Source organism: Mustela nigripes, chromosome 4, assembly GCF_022355385.1.
Source record: "Mustela nigripes isolate SB6536 chromosome 4, MUSNIG.SB6536, whole genome shotgun sequence".
Taxonomy (NCBI): Eukaryota; Metazoa; Chordata; class Mammalia; order Carnivora; family Mustelidae; genus Mustela; species Mustela nigripes.
Window position 1 is genome coordinate 80629804 of NC_081560.1, and position 20392 is coordinate 80650195.

At 35.9% G+C, this 20392-nt stretch overlaps 1 protein-coding gene across 2 annotated transcripts in view; it reads left to right on the top strand.

The window, feature by feature from the left end:
- Positions 1–20392, top strand: part of CACNA2D1 (calcium voltage-gated channel auxiliary subunit alpha2delta 1) — a 501786-nt gene that overhangs the window by 460757 nt on the left and 20637 nt on the right. The window contains exons 23-34 of one of the 2 annotated variants that reach the window (XM_059396946.1): positions 897–917; positions 1566–1626; positions 8049–8146; positions 11188–11275; positions 12339–12401; positions 13040–13143; positions 14023–14109; positions 15451–15518; positions 15916–15954; positions 17410–17481; positions 18553–18705; positions 18791–18843. In XM_059396946.1, coding sequence (XP_059252929.1) covers positions 897–917; positions 1566–1626; positions 8049–8146; positions 11188–11275; positions 12339–12401; positions 13040–13143; positions 14023–14109; positions 15451–15518; positions 15916–15954; positions 17410–17481; positions 18553–18705; positions 18791–18843 — 907 coding nt within the window. The remainder of the gene's footprint in view (positions 1–896; positions 918–1565; positions 1627–8048; positions 8147–11187; positions 11276–12338; positions 12402–13039; positions 13144–14022; positions 14110–15450; positions 15519–15915; positions 15955–17409; positions 17482–18552; positions 18706–18790; positions 18844–20392) is intronic. The other variant, XM_059396947.1, reaches the window with a different exon arrangement.

The following is a 20392-nucleotide window of genomic DNA, read 5'->3' on the forward strand; positions in this document are numbered from 1 at the left end:
TTTTTTTTTTTTTTTTTTTTTTTTTTTTTTTTTGCATTTGGCTAGAATAATATTGTGCTCCACATCTTCTATTTTGTTTGAATAAGTTAAATTACATTGGTCTTCGGCTTTGGTTTGGCAATTAACTTCCTTCTCATAATCCAAATGAATAATGTCTTCAGTAACTCAAATGGATTATTTTTTAAAAGCATCATTTAGAATGTGGAGTAATTACTAACATTAGTGCATATTTTAAGTCATTAGTAATCTTTGTTTTTGGTGACTAGACTTAGTAAAGTAAAATGACCATCATATCCTTTGTATATCAGCTATTACTCACAACCTAAATTTTTTGTTATGATAAAGTAAAGAAAAAAAATGTGTGTATATACCTTTTATATCTGACTTTAAGCAAATTGTAATTTCTTTTATTCTCCTGTTGGTTCTTTTTTCTCTCTGCAATCCTTGTTCCCATTGTGCTAAATTTAGGATCTTATATTTACACTTGGACTTGATAGATATGATGGTCTTTTTAACAACCAGCAACTTTGCATGAGCTAGTTCTTCACTTGATAAATGAGGGGATGACTCGTTGGTCTTTGAGGGTTGGTGAATGCTTCTGAATATAGGCTAACATCGTCACCATTGCACCTGCATTAAACACTTTGCAAAATAGACCCTTGAAATCGCCACAGTACAGAGAGGGAGCTCTAGTAGTAACTGACAGGACATACCTTCCAGTCTTCAAAGAGATGTCTTTTTTTTCCAGACTTCAGCTGTACATAAATATACCTTTGATCTATGCACAATATTTTTATTCAAGAAAGTCATTGAATAAAATATTGTTTGTGACCCCCTTTGCTTTACCCTCTTTTTTTTTTGTTTCCCTGCTTTCTCTTTCTGATGGATTTTCACAGCCAAAAAGGGCAAAATGAAGGGCAAGTATTTTCTTGTTGCTCAATTTCTTTCTGTTTAGTACACTTGACATTTCCACTGATATTTCCATTCCTATTGGATATTATCCTCTGTGCTTCTCATCTGCTAGATTTTCCTCCATGATCACTCAAACCTTAGCAGCAGAAATGGTGGAAAGAATATGCTTGTGTTTTCATATGCAATGTATTTCACATTTAGGTTTTTTTTTGAGGCTTAAATACTTGCGTGTTTTTAATCCTTCCACCTACTAATTCATACCTAATATGAAGAATGTTACTAATTAACTAAAGGCATTGATGAGTTTATTAAAATCATTTTCTTTACCGTAATATTGATAAAAATTTTATGTTGAGATTTTAAATGAAATAACTCTGATGTAACATTGACATAAAAGATACCATGGTTATGGTATGTTTAGTAAATGGAAAACTTCTAAGACAGTATTTTTCTTATATAACTGGTCTAATTTTTATTATGAAGTTAAAATGGATTTTATAATTAGATTATGCAGTATCAAGGACCTTTTAGGATAAAGTACTCTTTTTAGTTTTTTCTTAATAGGTTATCATTCTAATGCCTTCATATCATCGTAGAAACCCAAGATGTGTACTCTGGATGGCTTATCTAATCCTGTAACATTATCTTTGCAGATTCTGAAACACTGAAGCCGGATAATTTTGAAGAATCTGGCTACACATTCATAGCACCAAGGTTGGTTTTGTTTTGTTTCATTTTTTTATAACTTGTATGGATAAGTAAGCCTTCAGTCACAGTTCTGAGTTAATCCCGTGCCGAATTATGGAATCAAAGGGAGCAATAACTTTAAAACTGAAACTATATTCTATTCATTCATTGACTCAGTAAGCAACATCCTAGGCTAAGCAATGTTCCGACTCCAGGGACATATCAGTGAATAAGACAGAGGTAGACTTTGTTCTTATTGGAAGTAACAGTGGTATCCATCAATAGTGAAGAACTGGGTATGTGCCTTTGTGAGTACACAGACACAAAATACTCTGTATGTATGTGTGTATAATACACACATACACTTGGGGGATATACTGAGATATCTACAGATATATATGTGTGTATAGACATAAGGTTAGAATATCTGAACATCATAATTGCTTTATTTATTTTGAGTGTTCTAATAATGCTCTGCAAAAGCATTTTAATATAGTGACACTTTCTCACATACTTTTTAATATTCTTTTTTCTCTTATAATCCCCCTTCTCTAACCCTAATATACATCTTTCTCCCTACCTCTATTTTCATGTAATGATTTGATACTCAATAACTCAAGCGTTCTTTTAGTTTTTTTCTTCGTTCTTTTATTTTTTATAGGTTTTTATTTGATGTTAGTTAACATACTGTTTAATATTAGGTTCAGGTATACAATATAGTCATTAGCACTTCCATATAATACCTGGTGCTCATCACAAGTGCCCTCCTTAATCCCCATCGACTATTTCACCCATCCCCGCATCCACCTCCCCTCTGGTAACCATAATTTTCTTCTCGATCGTTGAGACTCTGTTTCTTGGTTTGCCTCTCTCATTCTTTTCTTTCTCCTTTGTTTCTTAAATGCCGCATCTGAGTAAAATTATACAGTATTAGGCTTATTTTGCTTAGCATAATGCTTCTGTCTAGCTCCACCCATGTTGTTGCAAATGGCAAGATTTCATTCTTCATTATGGTTGAGTAATATTCTATCGTGTGTACATACCACAGCTTCTTTAGCCATTCATCAGTCAGTGGATGGTGCTTGCGTTGGTCTCATAATTTGGCTATTGTAGATCATGCTGTATAAACATCAGGGGGCGTATCTCTTTGAATTAGTATTGTTTTATTCTTTGGATAAATACCTAGTAGTGAGGTATTTTGTAAGCTAGCTCTATTTTTAAGTTTTTCAGGAACCCCCTATATAGTTGTCCAGAGGGGCTGCAGCAGTTTGCATTCTCACCAGCAATGCAAGAGGGTTCTGCTTTCTCCACATCCTTGCCAACACCTGCTGTTTGTGTTGTTGATTGTAGCATTCACACTGGTGTGAAGTGATACATCATTGTAGTTTGGATTTGCATTTCTCTGATAAGTGATTTTGAGCATCTTCCCATGTGTCTGTTGGCCATCTGTGTGTCTTCTTTGGAAAAATGTCACTCATGTCTTCTGCCCATTTTTAAATTGGATTATTTGTCTTGGGGTGCTGCATTTTAGAAGTTCTTTGTATATTTTTGATCCCATCCCTTTACCAGGTAGGGCATTTGCAAACATCTCCTGTTCCATAGGTTGCGTATTAGTTTTGGTGAGGGCTTCTTTCCTTAGATAAAAACTAAGCTTTTTATTTTGATGAAGTCCAGATGGTTTATTTTTGCTTTTGTTTCCCTCAGGAGACATGGTTTCAAGTGTCCCATTTAGGTCTTTCATCTGTTTTGAATTTATTGTTGGGTCTAGTATAAGCACGTGGTCCAGTTTCTTTCTTTTGCATATTGTTGACCAGTTTTCCAGCACCATTTGTTGAAGAGGCTTTTTCCCATTGGATCTTACTTCCTGCTCTGTCAAAGATTAATGGGCCATATAGTCATGGATTCATTTCTGGGTTTTCTGTTCTGTTCAGTTGATCTCTGTGTCTGTCTGTGCCAGTACCAGACTGTTTTGATTACTACTGCCTTGTAATGTAACTTGGAGTTCAGAACTATGATGCCTCCAGCTTTGTTTCCCTTTGTTCCTTGGTTCTTAATTTGCACTCTGTAGCAAACACATATAATAATATCAAATTAATATAATTCTATCAATCAATCTAGGCTAAACTATTGAAGAGAAAAGATTTAGAATAGTATATCAATAATTTCTCACATTTTATAGTTCTTAAAGAAATTACTGTAAGAACCCAAAGACAGCTCACAAAATTGAAGAGTAACTCAGACCATTTTGGGAGGGAATACTTTTTGACAAAACTCTGCTAACAAAGCGTATTTTTGGCTTCATGAGTGACTTTGTCCTTTAGCAGCTTCTCCTGCTTGAATTTCCGTCACTGTCTGATACTATTGAATCCTGGGGGATTCTTTGCCTCCTCTTGCTTGTGACACCCTATTTGGGGGTTCTTCCTCCCTCCCTGGGCTGCAGAGTCAGTCTCTTTCATGAGGGTGCTAGCATAGGCCCTCTTGTTTTTCTGTGTCTACACACACCACCCTTCTATTTGATGTCGATAGTTTGAGGCAATGCCTTCAAAATCCACAAAATGGCCATAATGTCTAGAGACAAAGGAGGCATGCCATTTATTGAGATTACATTATAATATAGGATCAAGCAATATATTTCCAGACTTTATGTCTACATACATATTTCAGTGGGAGACATTCATGTTTATGGAAAACTAACAGGAATATCTCTTTGGTGTGATTCAGCTCAGCGTCTCCTAAGCATTTGTCTTTGCTCCCTTTCCTTTATATATTTTACTCCATCACCAAGTCTTGCCAAACAGAATTTATCATATGAATATCAAGTGTGTCTGCAAAACTCTGCTGCCTTTCTTCTCATCCAGATCAGTGCTTTCTCAGACCGAAGCTACCACAGCTGCCTCCTACTTGACGTCCCTACCTCCCCAAAGCCCTCTTTACTTCCCAGTCTGGTCTCATTTCTGTAGCTGGAGAGAGTTTCTAGAATGTGAATAAAATTATGTTTCTCATCTGTTAAATGTGAACCAATAGCTCAACAGTGTCTTGTGACACTCTGTACCTTATATCGTAGCTTTCAGCTGCTCTGCTACTGGGTCCCCATTTACAGTGTGGTCCTTACACTCTAAATCTGGGGCCAGCAAATTATAACCTGTAGCCTCCTGTTTTATACAAAGTTTTGTTAGAACACAGCCATACTGGTTTGGTGCTCTATTGTCTGTGGCAGCTTTCACCTCAAAGGCATAGTTGATGAGTTGTGGCATAGACCTTATAGCCCATTGAGTCTGAATCATTTATTATCTGGCCCTTGAACAAAAAGTTTGCCAACCTCTGCTCTAAATTCCAAACACATTAAACTTCTCTTGGTTCCTATGTGTGCTTCCCCCCGCCCCCTTAACTCTGGATCCACTAATTTTCTGGTTTTGGCCTGCACTCAGGCACAGCCCACCCAGCCCTTCCCAAACCCCAATTTCAAAGCTCCTCGCTCTAGGAATTCCCTTACCATTTTCACTGGGTTAGACATCCTTGCTGACTGCTTCATTGAATACTGTATTTCCCTTACTAGAGCACCGGTCCATTTTACGTCATTTACTTTCCCCAGTAAAGCAACAACTCAATCTGATTGACTCACCATTCAATACCCAGCATCCATCCCACTCATTGCCTGGCACACAGTGGTGCTGACTAAATATATACGGTGTTTGTAGAATCTATAAAGATGTAAAGAATATTTTAAAACTGATTATTAAAATACTTGTAATCTTAACACCTTTTCCAATATAACTGAGCATCTTAAAACGGCTAAAACCAGTTTTAGCTAGAAAGAATATTAGAGGCAGAACAAGATCCCACAGAATATTAACATATTGGTTCATTACATGGTGTAAGAAGTGTTGAAATTAGATGTGATATATTGATAAGATTCTCCTTCCATCTCCGATCTGTTTTTCTCTAGGCAATTCTTCACCCATCTCTCCCAGTTACTGAATAGCAGACTGGGCAGGCTGGCTTTCTGAGCTATACTGTTAGACAGTGTGGAAAATATGGCAGAAGTCCCAGTGCTCAGAGAGAGGATAAATGTAGTTCTGAATTCCAGTTCCCAATTTATAAGCAATGACTGTTGAGTTCAGCGAGGATTAACATATGAACCATTTCTGTGGTATGACTGGAAAAGTAGAATTTACCTATGTGTTTAGAGAAGAAGTAAATACTAGAGAAGGGAAATGTTACAGCTTGTGGACAGTGACGTTCACCTCAACCAATATCTGTTGAACCTTTTACAGGAATGATTATTTTTACTGCTCCAGAGAACTCTGTAGTAAGTTAGTATTATCCCATTTCACAGATTAGGAAACTTCCTTGCTCTTTCAAGATCTAAGTATGTATATTGATTATCAAAGGCTAATTGATCTCAGAAAAACATCCAGTGCCTCTGAGTAAAATATAAATGCATAGAGCATTGTTTTTACTCTTAAAAGTTATGCAGAGGGATGAAAGGTCTAAGTGACTAAGAAATGGAATAATTTGGCTATTTTTCAGAAATGAAAAAGACATTTCAAAGATGGGTTAGAATGGGAACGGAATAGTATGTGATAGCCTGTAATTAAAGTTGATTGTGGGGGGAAGTCCATTTTAGCTGTCAGTCATGCAAACTTTCCCCACCCTGTCTCAAAACAAAAACTTCTACGAACTGAGAAGTTTTGTGGTTTTGTGTTTCGTGTGTGTGTGTGTGTGTGTGTTTTAAGTTTGTTTTTGAAGAAGTTCTGACGTTCTCTTTCTACTCTCTGAGGCTTTCTGTTTAGGTGATGGTGTTGCCTCTGAAAATGTTCACTACACAATTGCACTTCAGTCCTCAATATTTGATTATCCCGTATGTTGCATTAACCTAGTTAGTATAATGACAACCTTACATTTATGTTGTTTTCTATTTGTTTTCAATTTCCAAAACACTTAGGATAGCAGTTCTCAAAGTAGGGGGTCTCAAAACCCTGTGGGTTCCACAGGCCCTCTCAGAACCGACCAGGTCCTAAAACAGTGGTGATGTTTGTCTTTTCTTCACATCGACATTTGCTGGGACAGGAGAAAGGCCGTGGGGAGTGGACATCTTAGCAGGAACCCAGGCAGTGACACTAAAGGGTCCTGGTAGCCATTGTAATCTTCCTTGCTGGGAGAAAAGCCAGTCTCACTCTAAAATAGCCTTGATGGAATCAGTAAAAATTATTCATTTTATTGAAACTTTACCCTTGAGTACATGTCTTTTACTCTTCAGTGGGAAGGAAGTGGGAGTCCTGCTGCATACCAGAGTAACTTGGCTATCTCAAAGGAGAGCACTTGTGTGACTGAATTCAGAGCTAAAATAGGGGCTCCTTGCACTTTTTTCAGGAAATAGAATTTTACTTGACAGAATGACTTAGGTATTCGATGAACATTTTCTCAATAACCAAGTAAGGCTTCTGCTTTGAAGAAAATAACAGTGTTTGTTGCTCATGATAAAATCTGTACCTTCACACAAAAGTAAGAATTTGGGGGCAATTTGTATTTACTGCATCCCCGTAGTCATCTGGTGAGACTAGTGATAATAATGAAGGTGATTTTTCAGTTTTATAGGGAAATGTGTCGTCATTTGGCAGATCTGCAAATTTTCCAATGACCAATTCATGATGCTGCAAAATCGGGTTGATTTAAAATGTAACGTAGTGCACTGAATTTTAATGGCAACAGTACAAAAAGTTCATTGCTTCAAATTCCATATTACAACTAACTACCAAGAAATTACTAGTAATCAAGTTTTGGTATATTATTAAAAAAAAAAGAAGAAGAAGAAGAGATACAATACTTGGGAAGCATATAAAATAGTTCTGTCTTTTCCAACTGCATATCTTTAGGAGAACACCTTTTTTTCATGTGCCCAAATAGAATCTTGCTGTTGCTAGAAGAAAGTATGCTTCTGCATTCAATTAAGTCCGGAATTAGAGATTTGCAAATAGGTAAATCAGTGCCACTATTTTTTTTCCCCGATAGGTTATTAAAACACACACACACACACACACACACACACACACACACACACACAGTAATTTCTCATAAAAATGTTAATATGGAATGGGTTTATTCTGGATATTTAGTGAGTATTTTCCATTTTCTCTGTTAATTTCTATATGGAAACTCCAAATATACAACATACATTGAAAATAGTGCATTTAGAACAACAAAAGGTAACATTTGTTGAGCACCTGTTGCCAGAGGGCAGGTGCTTAATATATATTATCCACACTACTCACCTCTTATTGTCCAAGTTTTGTTCCATTATACAGAGGAGGAAATGGAAATATGAAATTAAACAGCTTGCAAAGTCACAAAGGTAGTAAAAGTGTTTTTACTTCCTCTGGTGGCTGTGTACTTTAAAAAAAAAAAAAGTTGTGGTGTTCATAGCTAATGTCTTAAATTTTTTTTTTCAGAGATTACTGCAATGATCTTAAAATATCAGATAACAACACTGAATTTCTTTTAAATTTCAATGAGTTTATTGATAGAAAGACTCCAAACAACCCATCCTGTAAGTATAGATAGGTTTGTAGTAATTATTTGGTGTCATTATTACTGTATCCAGTGTGGTCAACTCTTGCTTCAGATTTGTGTGTTAGCATGCTGGCATCTTGACTTCTGTTTAAATTTTTTTTTTAAAGATTTTATTTATTTATTTGACAGACAAGATCACAAGTAGGCAGAGAGGCAGGCAGAGAAAGAGAGAGAGAGGAAGCAGGCTCCCTGCTGAGCAGAGAGCCCAATGCGGGGCTTGATCCCAGGACCCTGGGATCATGACCTGAGCCAAAGGCAGAGGCTTTAACCCACTGAGCCACCCAGGCGCCCCAACTTATGTTTAAATCTTTAATGGTAAAATGTAACAATTTGACTTTTTATATACGAAAGAATTTTTATTTCATTATGAAGGAAAATGACATTTTCAAAGCCAGGTGATATATTCCTACAAATGTTTAAATGTAAATAGGGTATCCTTTATCTTGGCTCTTTTCACATTTAAGGAACTTAATTTTGATGATACACACACACACACACACACACACACATACACACACACTCTGTAGCCTCTTCTCATTTATTTATTTTAAATTCAATTAGCCAACTTAAAGTACATCATTAGTTTCAGATACAGTGTTCTATGTTTTGAAGGCTTTTCATTGCATTGTACTTGCTATACAGAAGAAAACATACATGTTTTTATTGATGATCTCTATCCTCCAATTTATATAAACAGTTTTAAGATGAGAATAAAAAACAAGGCATAAATTAAAATATATCACTTAGTGTCTTCTGATCAATTTACAGATGCTTCTATTTTATGAAGTTGGAACAAGTTGGAGTAAAAAGGAATTTTAATAATTATTCTTTAACCAGTACATTTGTCTTTCAGAGAAATTTACATCAGTCATACTGTAAAACTTAATAGAAATTAATGGATTCTTGGCTTTTAAAACACTTAAAAATCTTAACTGTTTTCTTACTAAAAGTGTCCTATAAAAATACTACCATGAAAAGATGCAGTGGAGCTAGGTAAATGAGAGGAAAACCAACTGCATGGCAAAAATTTCCTTAATAAATATAACTTGGGAAAAAAAATAAAAAGTAACAGTAACTGACTTTTATGTCCTTTCCTCCTCCTCCCTGCACCATCACTTGTTCTCCTCCTGTGCTTTTTTATTTTTTATTTTTTTTAAGATTTTATGTATTTATTTGAGAGAGAACACGAGCAGGGGGAAGAGGCAGAAGTAGAGGCAGAAGCAGGCTCCTGGCTCATTCTTCAGATGGGGCTCCGTCTCAGGACCCCGGAATCATGACCTGAAGCGCATTTAGATGCTTTAACCTCCTGAGCCACACAGGTGCCCCTGTGTGTTTCTTTTTTTTGAAATCATTTCCCTCAGGAAGAGTTAAAGAAAGCACATCCTCGGTTACAAAAAGTGAACTGAAGCCATCTCTCAAATTTAAATTTATCTCATAAAATGAAGGAAATTCCTAGTACTACTCACATTAGCTACCAGAATTAGAATGAGCTACTCTGAAAACTGGTCATGGGTAGAGCAAACCCCAGAGCCCTAAGTAGAGAGTCGTGGTGGGATCCTGGCTCAGTGGGGATTAGACTTCTCCTCTCCCTCTGCCCCACCCTCCAGGTTGTACATGCCCTAATAATAAAATCTTTAAAAATGTAGTTGTAAAATTTTTATTTTCCTCTGATAGTGTTTTATATTGTAGTTTACTCAATCATGCTTCAGCTCAAGTTATTAAAAAGTGCATAAAACTAAAAGTATCAGTGATTAAAATCTAAATAGTTTCTTTTTTAGGGGTTCAGGCTATTTTAATTTTGCTTTTATCAAAGTACTTAATCCATCAGAAAAATTACAATTCTCACTGTTTAATTTATTCTCCTACGTAAATGTTTCTGCTATAAAGCTGTTGTCTTCTTCATATCCGCCATTATTTTGGAATATAAAAATGAGATTATGTGTGTGTAAGATGGTAGAGCTCAATACTGATAATCTCTTGATGTATGCAGCAGATATATTTCAAGACATATTTTAAAATTACAGTGTAATTAAAATATGAATGCAATTATGAAATAACTCGCAATGCTGATTTAGATTATAAATTAGAATAATGGTCTCATTTCTTTGACCTAAAAGGATTTGCAGCAATTATATCTTTCACTTTTCAAATGGACTGTTTTTCAAAGTGATTCATTTTCTGCTATGATAAAAATAGTTCCTAAAATGAGGTCTAAAATATGGATTCAGCTGATCCTTTAAAATTGGGTGAAAGATACATTAAAAAGTATCAACAAAGATGTTTTCCAGTCTACTCTCCACCTCTTGTAGTAATAAGATCTTAAGACCCCCTATTCCTTACCTGAATAAAATGAAATTTTATCAAAAAATGGGAAGTTTCAGAGGATACTTGGAGCTATTCAGAGTTTTGTGGGCTTAAAACAGAGGATCCAAGAGAAATGAACAGGTGAAGTTTTTGTTCAAGAATGTTTGTTAATTAACCCTTGGTCATGGCCATCTGTCCCTCCATTAACTGTGAACTTGGGCTAAGATGTCCTTTGGGTATTCCAGAAATGACAACCTGAAGCCTGTGGTCTTTCACCACTATCTGCAGATTCTGTGTTAAGTTATTTCGTTCCTTGGCCAAAACATACAAACAAAACTATACATATTATATAGTTTTATATTTATATATAAAATTGTCCCTTAAATTATGATTATTTGGAATCCCCGTACTAACTTAAAAAAAAAAAAAAGAGGAAGGCTATTTCCTCAATGTTTCTTAGAGTTTACAAAGTAATTTTCATTTAGAATTGGCTCTTCTATTAATCCTGGCCATAGCCTGAAAAATAGGGAGGTAAGATGCAGAAAGTTAATATTTTAAAAAATGCAGAAAGTTAGTATTGGGTATATTTTGTAATTCACGGAAATATTATCCACTCTTAAGTTGCTTTTACAAATAGAGGATGTATTTGTTTCATTAGTATCCTAATGAAGAAACTATGTGGATGTAATTGAGGCTATCCTCTTTCTGTGTTAGGTAACACAGATTTGATCAATAGAGTCTTGCTGGATGCAGGCTTTACAAATGAACTTGTCCAGAATTACTGGAGTAAGCAGAAAAACATGTGAGTATTTGTTCTTATTAAATATAGAGGTGTGTGTGTGTATAGCATCTCAGTTCAGTTTTTCCCCAAGAAATTTTTGGAAAATAGGTCTCATAAATTTAGGCTTTATCATCTATCATTAATAACAATTTCCTGAGAAAAACATCTTCCATTTGTTGACAACTTACATTTGCAGCTGTGGGTGTGTGTCAGGACAAACACATTGCCCTTGCTTAGTTTTCTCGGCTTCTATGCTGCAGTGTGACAAACCAAGTTAAATAGGCGTGTTAGGGTTTCAGTGTTTGTGATAGAACAGGGGTCCCAGTGAACGCTCGATAGACCTCTTAATAACACTACCATATACCCAGTCAATGAATTAAGAATCCGATTAAGGTTCTCATGTACGGTCTCTACTCCATTTCCAGTCAGTCACCAAATGCTAAATATTCCTAACAATGTAGCCCTGTCTCCTTCACACCCAAGTTCCTAATTTTGCATTTCTAAGAAATGATAGCAACTGTTCTTTCTGCCTGTAGGGCTTCCAACTCCACTCCCCACAGAAATCACCCAAGCCTGTCCTACTCTTAAAATGCAGTTCCGGTTGCAGGATAAAGTTGAAGCTTTCTGGCATAGGTGTCAAGATCATTGATGAACTGACCAGTCTTAAGAAGCTGGTCCTTGAATCTTTACTTCCTGTTGCTTCTTACCTTATGCCTTATGTTTTCATGACACCAAATATTATCACACTCTTCATAGGCTTTCCCTTAACATTTACCCTTGGCTCTACGTGTAAGAGCTTCCTGTTTCTGCTGTCATCTCTGCTAATTCAAAATGCAGCTGTATTCTTCCTTTACTAAGCGGTGTGTTCCTTGAGAATCCTCCATTTCCCAGATAGTTTCACTCTAAAAACATAGTTTACATATATTGATACATTTACTTTGTCTTCCTTTATTTTAGGAATTCATTTTATTTCATTTATTTATTAGTTATTATTACTCATTTATTATTACATCAACACCCAAATTATTATCTTACGGAGAGTTAAGTGGAATAAAAAATTTCCTTCTTCTGTCTTCTGTTTTAGCAAGGGAGTGAAAGCGCGGTTTGTTGTGACTGATGGCGGGATTACCAGAGTTTATCCCAAAGAGTAAGTTCACATAACATCTGTAGAAATCGGTGTATTACAAGAGACTACTCTAGGCTATGTACATTGCTGTGTAAGAAGCCATTGTGTAGAGAAACTGATTCTTAGATTAAAATGGAGTCACTTAACCTATGAACAATATTTTTAAATGCATATTTCTTTTAAAATGCTATATGATTATTCAGTGAGAATTTGGGTATTTTGGGTATTTATTCCAAAATTCAAAAGAGTTTTTTTTTTTCCCTCTGTAGACACAAGCTAACCTAAATGAACATAATGGCCATCTTCTACGGACAATGCTTCCACAGCACTTTATTGTTTTCACTGTTCTGTGGATCTTATCTCTTATCTTGAGAACAGTCTGTAAAGTGAGCTGGGAGGCTTATTACTGTTAACTTGACCTATTAGCTGACTGGTACATAATTACCTGCAGAGCAAAACTAAGAGCTTTTTCTGACTCTAAGTATCGTTCTATGGTGATGTATTGCTTATTAACGAGTATCATTTATACCATCCGTTACCACTGACTTTCTTAGACATACCTGAGATGTAGGCATATCTGTAAAATTTCATGATGTTCATGGCAAAGTAGGTTATCAGGCAGATTAAAGAATAAAAATGATGAGCCATTTTCTCCTTAGGGCTGGAGAAAATTGGCAAGAAAACCCAGAAACATATGAGGACAGCTTTTATAAAAGGAGTCTCGATAATGATAACTATGTTTTCACTGCTCCCTACTTTAACAGTAAGTACTACTTGGAATTCAGCATTCTCAGTTTCCTTTCTTATTAAAACAAATTATTGTTCCCACCTGCTTGCCCCACCATATATTTTAAGTTAATTGCTCAGAACTGTCCTTATTCAGTATATACTCTGTGCATGACATTGGAAAGACAAAAGCATCCACTTAGTTGAGGAGGTAAAATGCCTACACAGGAAACGGCCAGTAATGAAGAGATGGCATGTCTCCAGGCATGCATAGTACATAGCAATATGCGTAGATAATCCTTTGTTTCACAAACTGCAAATAGTTGATGAGGGTTTAATGACTTTCAAAAATATAATGAATCCGTCAGTTTTAGTTCAATATATTATTTATGAAATTTATCAGTAGCCCACATGCTAAAATATTTTCCTGGGTTCTGCCCCAAACAATTCCTAATTTAATCCCCGAGCCTCTCTGAGGGGAGGTGTTATTCATCCTCATGTTCACAAATGAGGAAACAGAAGTTCAGAGGTTTTGGAGTTTTGTCGAGGAACTTTGGTCTTCTAAAATGCAAAGGCCATTTTGTGTTCTAAGAGCACTCTTTCCACTACACTTCAGTGGCCTCCTCAAGATTTTGGCAAATGTCATGAAGCAGAGATTTGGCAAGCACCCATTACGTTGTAGAACTATAATTCCCATCCCCAAGTCAGTTCATTCCAAGATAGCTCATGGACACTCCCCTGAGGGAGTGGTATGTAGAGAAAGAAGAGGGAAGAGAGGACTGACCACACACCTCCTTGTTACCTCTCTACTCTACAATACTTAAGCAAAACACTATTCACCTATTAAGAGAAATTCACTATTTAATGTATCTCAACAGGACTGTTTTCCTTTTTTAGTGTTGCTTTTCTTTTTTAGAAAGCGGACCTGGTGCTTATGAATCAGGCATTATGGTAAGCAAAGCTGTCGAAATATATATCCAAGGAAAGCTTCTTAAACCTGCAGGTAAGAGTGTGTAGTGTATACAGACACATGACCAAGATGAAATGTGACCTAGTATTTGTATTAAAAGTTTGCAGTACTTAACCAGGAAGGTCATCAGAAAGCCTGAAGCAACATAAAGACATCCAAATTTGTAAAAACATAAAATACAATTAGTTACATCTGAGACTGGGGAAGAACAAAGTTGATACCGTACAGAGGGGAGGGATTTTCGGTGCATGTGTTTATGCAATGCTGACACAAACTCATGGAGTCAAATCAAAGTTCTAAATGCCAGACTGATCCAGCACCTCCACTCCATAAGTCTGTCCTACAAGGTACTTTCAAGGACACAAAAGGGTATTCAGCCAAGGATGTGAGCATCTGTAATAAGTTAAACAGGAAGAATAAGTATTCATCTTTGGGGGAAAAGATGAATAAGTTCTGGCATATCTATACTATGTGACTGATAAAATGGATTAGGTAAGAATCTTTTTTTTTTTTTAAATAAAATTACAGTAAAATAGAAAAATGACTTTTCTTGATAAATCAAGAAAACAGAAACCTCATAAAACTGAGCATCAGTGGGAACTGGAAGTAGACTGGAATAGTGGATGCAATAAAGGAGAAAATTTTCTTTTCATTGTATGATAGATACAGCATCGGAATGTTTAAGAAAGCATACTTTAGGCCAGATTGGGATGGTCGATAGCCTTCCTGCTCCTGAGGGAAGTTTTACCCCTCACTGTTTCAATCACCAACTCCATCACTAACTTACCCCTTCCGGGGCTCATTTACTCACTCATTCTCCCAGTCCCTTGGCCTCTCACCCTTGCACTTCCTCTCTGTCCTGGACATACATATATCCAGCACCTGGTGCATGCGTTGATAGGGCTAGGGAAGCCTCTTAATATAATCTCCTTGAGTGATCTCCTATGGAAAGGCTATTCCTGACACTACCCACTTTTTTTTTTTTTTTAGCTTACTCTGTATAGTAGTTAATTGGCCAGGTTGTAGCCAATGAATAAACTATGTTGTATATATACATAAAATTATTTAATAGTTTAGAAGCTGTTAACCTTACTTCTTGATGAAAATTCCAAGAAATAGATCTTTGTAATAAACACTAGATTCAACCCAAATTTAATGCTAAATTTTCATACAGCAAATATTATATGGCTCCTAAAATTGCCACTTTTTAAATTGAATCAACTTTTCAGGGTATAGCTGCAATTAATTTAATCTCAAGAAACTTAAATTTGCCTGCTCAGGAAATACTCAAATGTGAGAGGAAAAATAGATACTAAGAATCACAGCCATATTTTTTAAATATATGTGTCAATTTCTTTTCACATCATTTTTCAGTTGTTGGAATTAAAATTGACGTAAATTCTTGGATAGAGAATTTCACCAAAACATCAATCAGGGATCCGGTAAGATTTTTTTTTTTAATGTTTATGCTATATTCCATGTCAAATGCAAATAAGAAACTAAAAGTAAAATCTTAAAAATTGACAAAATAAATTTTCAATGCTCCTAAATTGAAGCAGAACTATAAATTACTATTTTGGGGAAGATTTTTTTTTTGGTTTAAATTAGTTAATAAGAAAAATATTTCAATGTTATAATTTGAAATGCTCGATAGCTATTTGATAGTTTTATATCTATAAAGTTACTTTTTATGATAGGCTAGGCTGTCATTTATTCTTTTAGACTTGATAAATTATTCTAAGATTTTTAACCTGGTAATAGTATATTATTTAATCTTTTTTTAAGTAAAAATGTGTGACAATAATTATATTTTTGTCTAATTATATATTTTGTCTTCAGTGTGCTGGTCCAGTTTGTGACTGCAAAAGGAACAGTGATGTAAGAAAACTTATAATTTTTAACTGTAATTTTTTGTGTTACCATTGCTAGACTTTAATGCTAAAGTTGCTAAAATTGCAGGAATTTTTAAATAAACATTAAAATATTTCTTTATGGAATCTTGAACTAATCTTACATCTTTGTTACACGCTTGTAATTCCTAGTGTTTTTTTAAATTTTTATTGTGTTATGTTGATCACCATAAAATACATCATTAGTTTTTGATGCAGTGTTCCTAACCTCATTTTTAAAAATAATCACATGTTAGGTTTTTTAAAAAGCCTGTTTCTGTATGGACTCTCTCCTCTACAGTCTCAGTTGTGTTTAATCTCATGACCCTGAGATGAGGTGCTGAGCCACCCCGGTACCCCTAAATGGGCAGTTTCTAACCCAACTGTCCTTTACTGGTTCTTAGGGCAATCTTCCCCTTTCTTTCATAATTTACCTATATTTGGTTACACTATAGTTACAGTGATGAGAAAACTTTTTGAGCCAAACTTTGGAATTGTGTTTTTTTAATCAAATTCCACTTACATGGATTGGATTTTACATTGGATTTTACATTCTGTTACTTCTGTTTCTTCGTCAGCTTTTCTCAAGAGTTAAACGTTCTCTAAGAATGACTATATTAATTATTCCAAGAATAAAAGGGATGAATTCCACTATTTTCTTCCAGTCTTCTTATATGTGTATATTTCCAGTGGTTTATATGATCTTATCATTTCTAGTCATGCAAAATTATCAACCAATCATTTTATAGTTTCTCCATTTTACCTAGACTTTATAGACTGTGAAGACTATTTTCAGAGCCAAGGTTTTTAGGAAGCTGCTTCCACATTAGGAAAATGGAGTGCATATGTCCTCAACTCTGAGAACAATGTTTTTGTTATTTCATAAAATAGAAATTATTAAACTGATTCATGCATTTAAACATGATATAAACTGGGTGGGAACTGATTTCTGTGATGAGCATTTTTTGTTTTGCTTTCTGATTTTAAATCTAAGTATCCTCATGCTGCCTTTTTTGTTTTTTTTTTTTTTTAAGTCTGAAGCATGGTGACTACAATGCATTTTTAAAGATATGTCTTTTCAAAGTATTAAGCATATGTTTATACATTCTTAAATATTTTGGTTTATCTAATTTCCTGGATCATTTAGATGACCAAATGGCAACAGGAGTGCTATTTGGAATGGCTAAAGCTTATTTCTGATTTGTTCTTAGGATTTATTCATATTGAGTTGACAGTTTTAACTGGGTGGGTATTGGGAATATGAAGCTCTGAGAGTTTGATACGAATCTGTGCATGTCCTTAATTTATTTCATCAAAATATCTTGGTTATATATGTTTAAGTTGAAGCTTTTTCCTATTTTTGTTGTTATAGTCATATCTACCTCCAATGGAATAATGATATGTATTCTCAAAATGTGGGTTGTTGTTTTAAAAATTTCATTAGGTAATGGATTGTGTGATTCTAGACGATGGTGGATTTCTTTTGATGGCAAATCATGATGATTATACGAACCAGGTAGGTACCTGACTGGGACAAAGTGTACTTTCCAAAGTGTATTTCCCTGATCAACATTACAAAAGTCCTTCAAACCATTACAGGAGTTAAAGAGTTGTTATAATACTGCCATAAAATAAATTTTAAAATGCTGAATAAATATAAACCATTAATAAATACATTATAAATACAGTTTCCTAATATTAGTAGAATTTCCTTTCTAGTACTAACAGTTAACATTACAACATGTAGTTGAGAATTTTAACATGAGAGGAACTTTTTGTCCTTGTTCACATTAAATATTAATATCTAATTTAATATATGGCTGCTTTAAACTGATGAAGTTTCTGTTCCCAAATTTGCATGTTGGCAGCATATAAGCTAATTGGCTCCCACAGTATTTTAAGCAAATTAGAATTAGTTGCCAACTTACATTGTTTCTGAATCTACCTTTCCAGCTTCTCTTTAAAAAGAAAAGATCTATCTCTCAACAACGAGCATTTTCTTGTTTATTTTAAAGATTGTATTTACTTACTTGAGCGACACCATGATAGCACAAGGACGAGCAGGAGGAAGGGCAGAGAGGGAAGGAGAAGCAGGTTCTCTGCTGAGCAAGAGCCTGACCCAGGGCTTGATCCCAGGACCCTGAGATCACGACCGCTTGTTAAGGCAGAGGCTTAACCAGCTGAGCCACGCAGGCGCCCCAACAATGAGCATTTTCTTAACTGGCCATGTTTATGGGCTGGAGTTGATGAGCCTCAAGTTTGCCCCTTGAGGTTCCTCGTCTTTTTCCAGTCCCACCCCTTTCTCTCAGTTATGCTCCTTTCCTCTTCCCCACAGGGAATCGGATTGTGACCTTAATGCTTAGTCAACTGTGTCCATTCTTTCCACAAACATCACACAGAGCCCTTGAGCACTAAAAGCTCCTCCTCTTCACTTCTTTCGGAATGTCCCTTTCAGCTCCCCGGCTCTGGTTTGTCAGCCGCAGAGTAGTTTCAGTTCACAGTTTGTCTCACTGATCGTCGTGGCAACAGTTGGGGTGTACACATGTGGCGTCAATTTGAAACTTTCTTATTTTCCCTTCTGTACTAGATTGGAAGATTTTTTGGGGAGATCGATCCAAGTTTGATGAGACACCTGGTTAATATATCGGTTTATGCTTTTAACAAGTCTTACGATTATCAGTCAGTGTGTGAACCCGGCGCTGCGCCCAAGCAAGGGGCAGGGCACCGCTCGGCATACGTGGTCAGTAACGTCCCCATCCCGGTTCCTCTCCAGCAAAAATGCTCAGCGTCCATTCTTGTAACGACTGTTTCATTCTATTTTCCAGCCGTCGATAGCAGACATACTACACATTGGCTGGTGGGCCACGGCTGCTGCCTGGTAAGTCACTGGTACTGAGAAAGCGCGTGTAAAATAGTAACAGATTTGATGGCAATGCCCACTTTGTGACATGTGTGTCATTATTACGGGAACTCCTTTTTTTTCATTTCTAAGTCACACACTGATCATATTTACAAATAGTTTCTCCTCCACGGTCAATTTAAAGCAGTTACAGTTGTTTCGTTTTTCATACGAAAACAGGGTTTGTGCCTGCATACTCCAGCCTCTTCAGAAATCTGTTCCCGCTCTCTTCTGTGTTCTCTGCACACTCCACTCTTCACATTTTAGGTCTATGAACCTATAAAAAGTTTTTACCTGTTGCCTTTAATATCCAAATTAGATGTCTTTGTGGATCCAATTCAAGACATCATGACTTCTCTCTTCACCTCCTATTTGTACAAAGGCAGGCAGAGTTTTAGAGACATTGCTGAAATGGTATGTCTGTCTTGTCACTGAGTGACCCTCCCTTCCTCTTTCTACACCTCACTTATACTCCACCACCTATGAAAAGAAGACATTTAAACTGTTTGACCTTACAGACTTTCCACAGTGCCTCAAATGTGTCAATCTTTGGCTCTGGTCAGTCAAGTAACTCAATCTCCTTTTCTGTCTGGGATCCTTTCTCTCCCTCACTCCTTACTTCCTTCCTTTCCTCTCCCCCTTCGTTTGTAGCCTTTCCCTACCGTATCGTCCCACCCTTATTCCGAGTGGATTCATCTTTAATGTTCATTTGATGGTGAGGCTTCCCCAGCTGAAATTAAGTGGTCGCTTTCATAAAGTGGAATAAAGATTTTGTGTTAACAATCGGATTTTTTCTAGGAAAAAAACCCTGGAAAATGGTGCTTTTTATTGTGACACTGGTTATTTATATATTAATTGACTCATATATTCTAAATATCATAGTATATGATTTTTTTCCAGGCCAGAATCTACCTCTCACCCCCCTTTTTCTAACTAAATTCAATTCCAGGTAATTCTGTACTATTCTATAATATTGGCTCAATTGTCATTTACTATATAAAACTGAAATGAACTGAATCTACCTTCTTGCCCCCCCCCCTTTTCTAACTAAATTCAGTTCCAAGTAATTCTATACTATCCTATAGTATTGGCTTAATTGTCATTTACTATAAAACTGAATTGTACTGTGTGCCTTGGATCATAGGTATATTTTAGTTTATGAATGTCACAGTATGTATCTCCAAATATATTCTATATTGTCAAGTAAATATTCACAGACCGATGGCACAAGGTTGTTTTTGTTTGGTCTTCTGTTTTTCTCCACCTCAGAGTGTTAAAACTAAACTAAGGAAGCACTCCTGAACATGAAACCTATGTCATGAACTGTTGACACCAGAGCTACCACTCCTCCACGATCACGTGTCTCAGGTCTCTTCACCCCTGCGTATCCCTCACCTGGTCCTGAACATTTCTGACTTCACAAAATTACACTGTTCTGTAAAATTTAAGAAATACTTATATAAAAATGCTCCTCAACTTTCCATTGGCCAATTCTCCATTCTTTTCTTAACAGATGCAAAAGAAATGT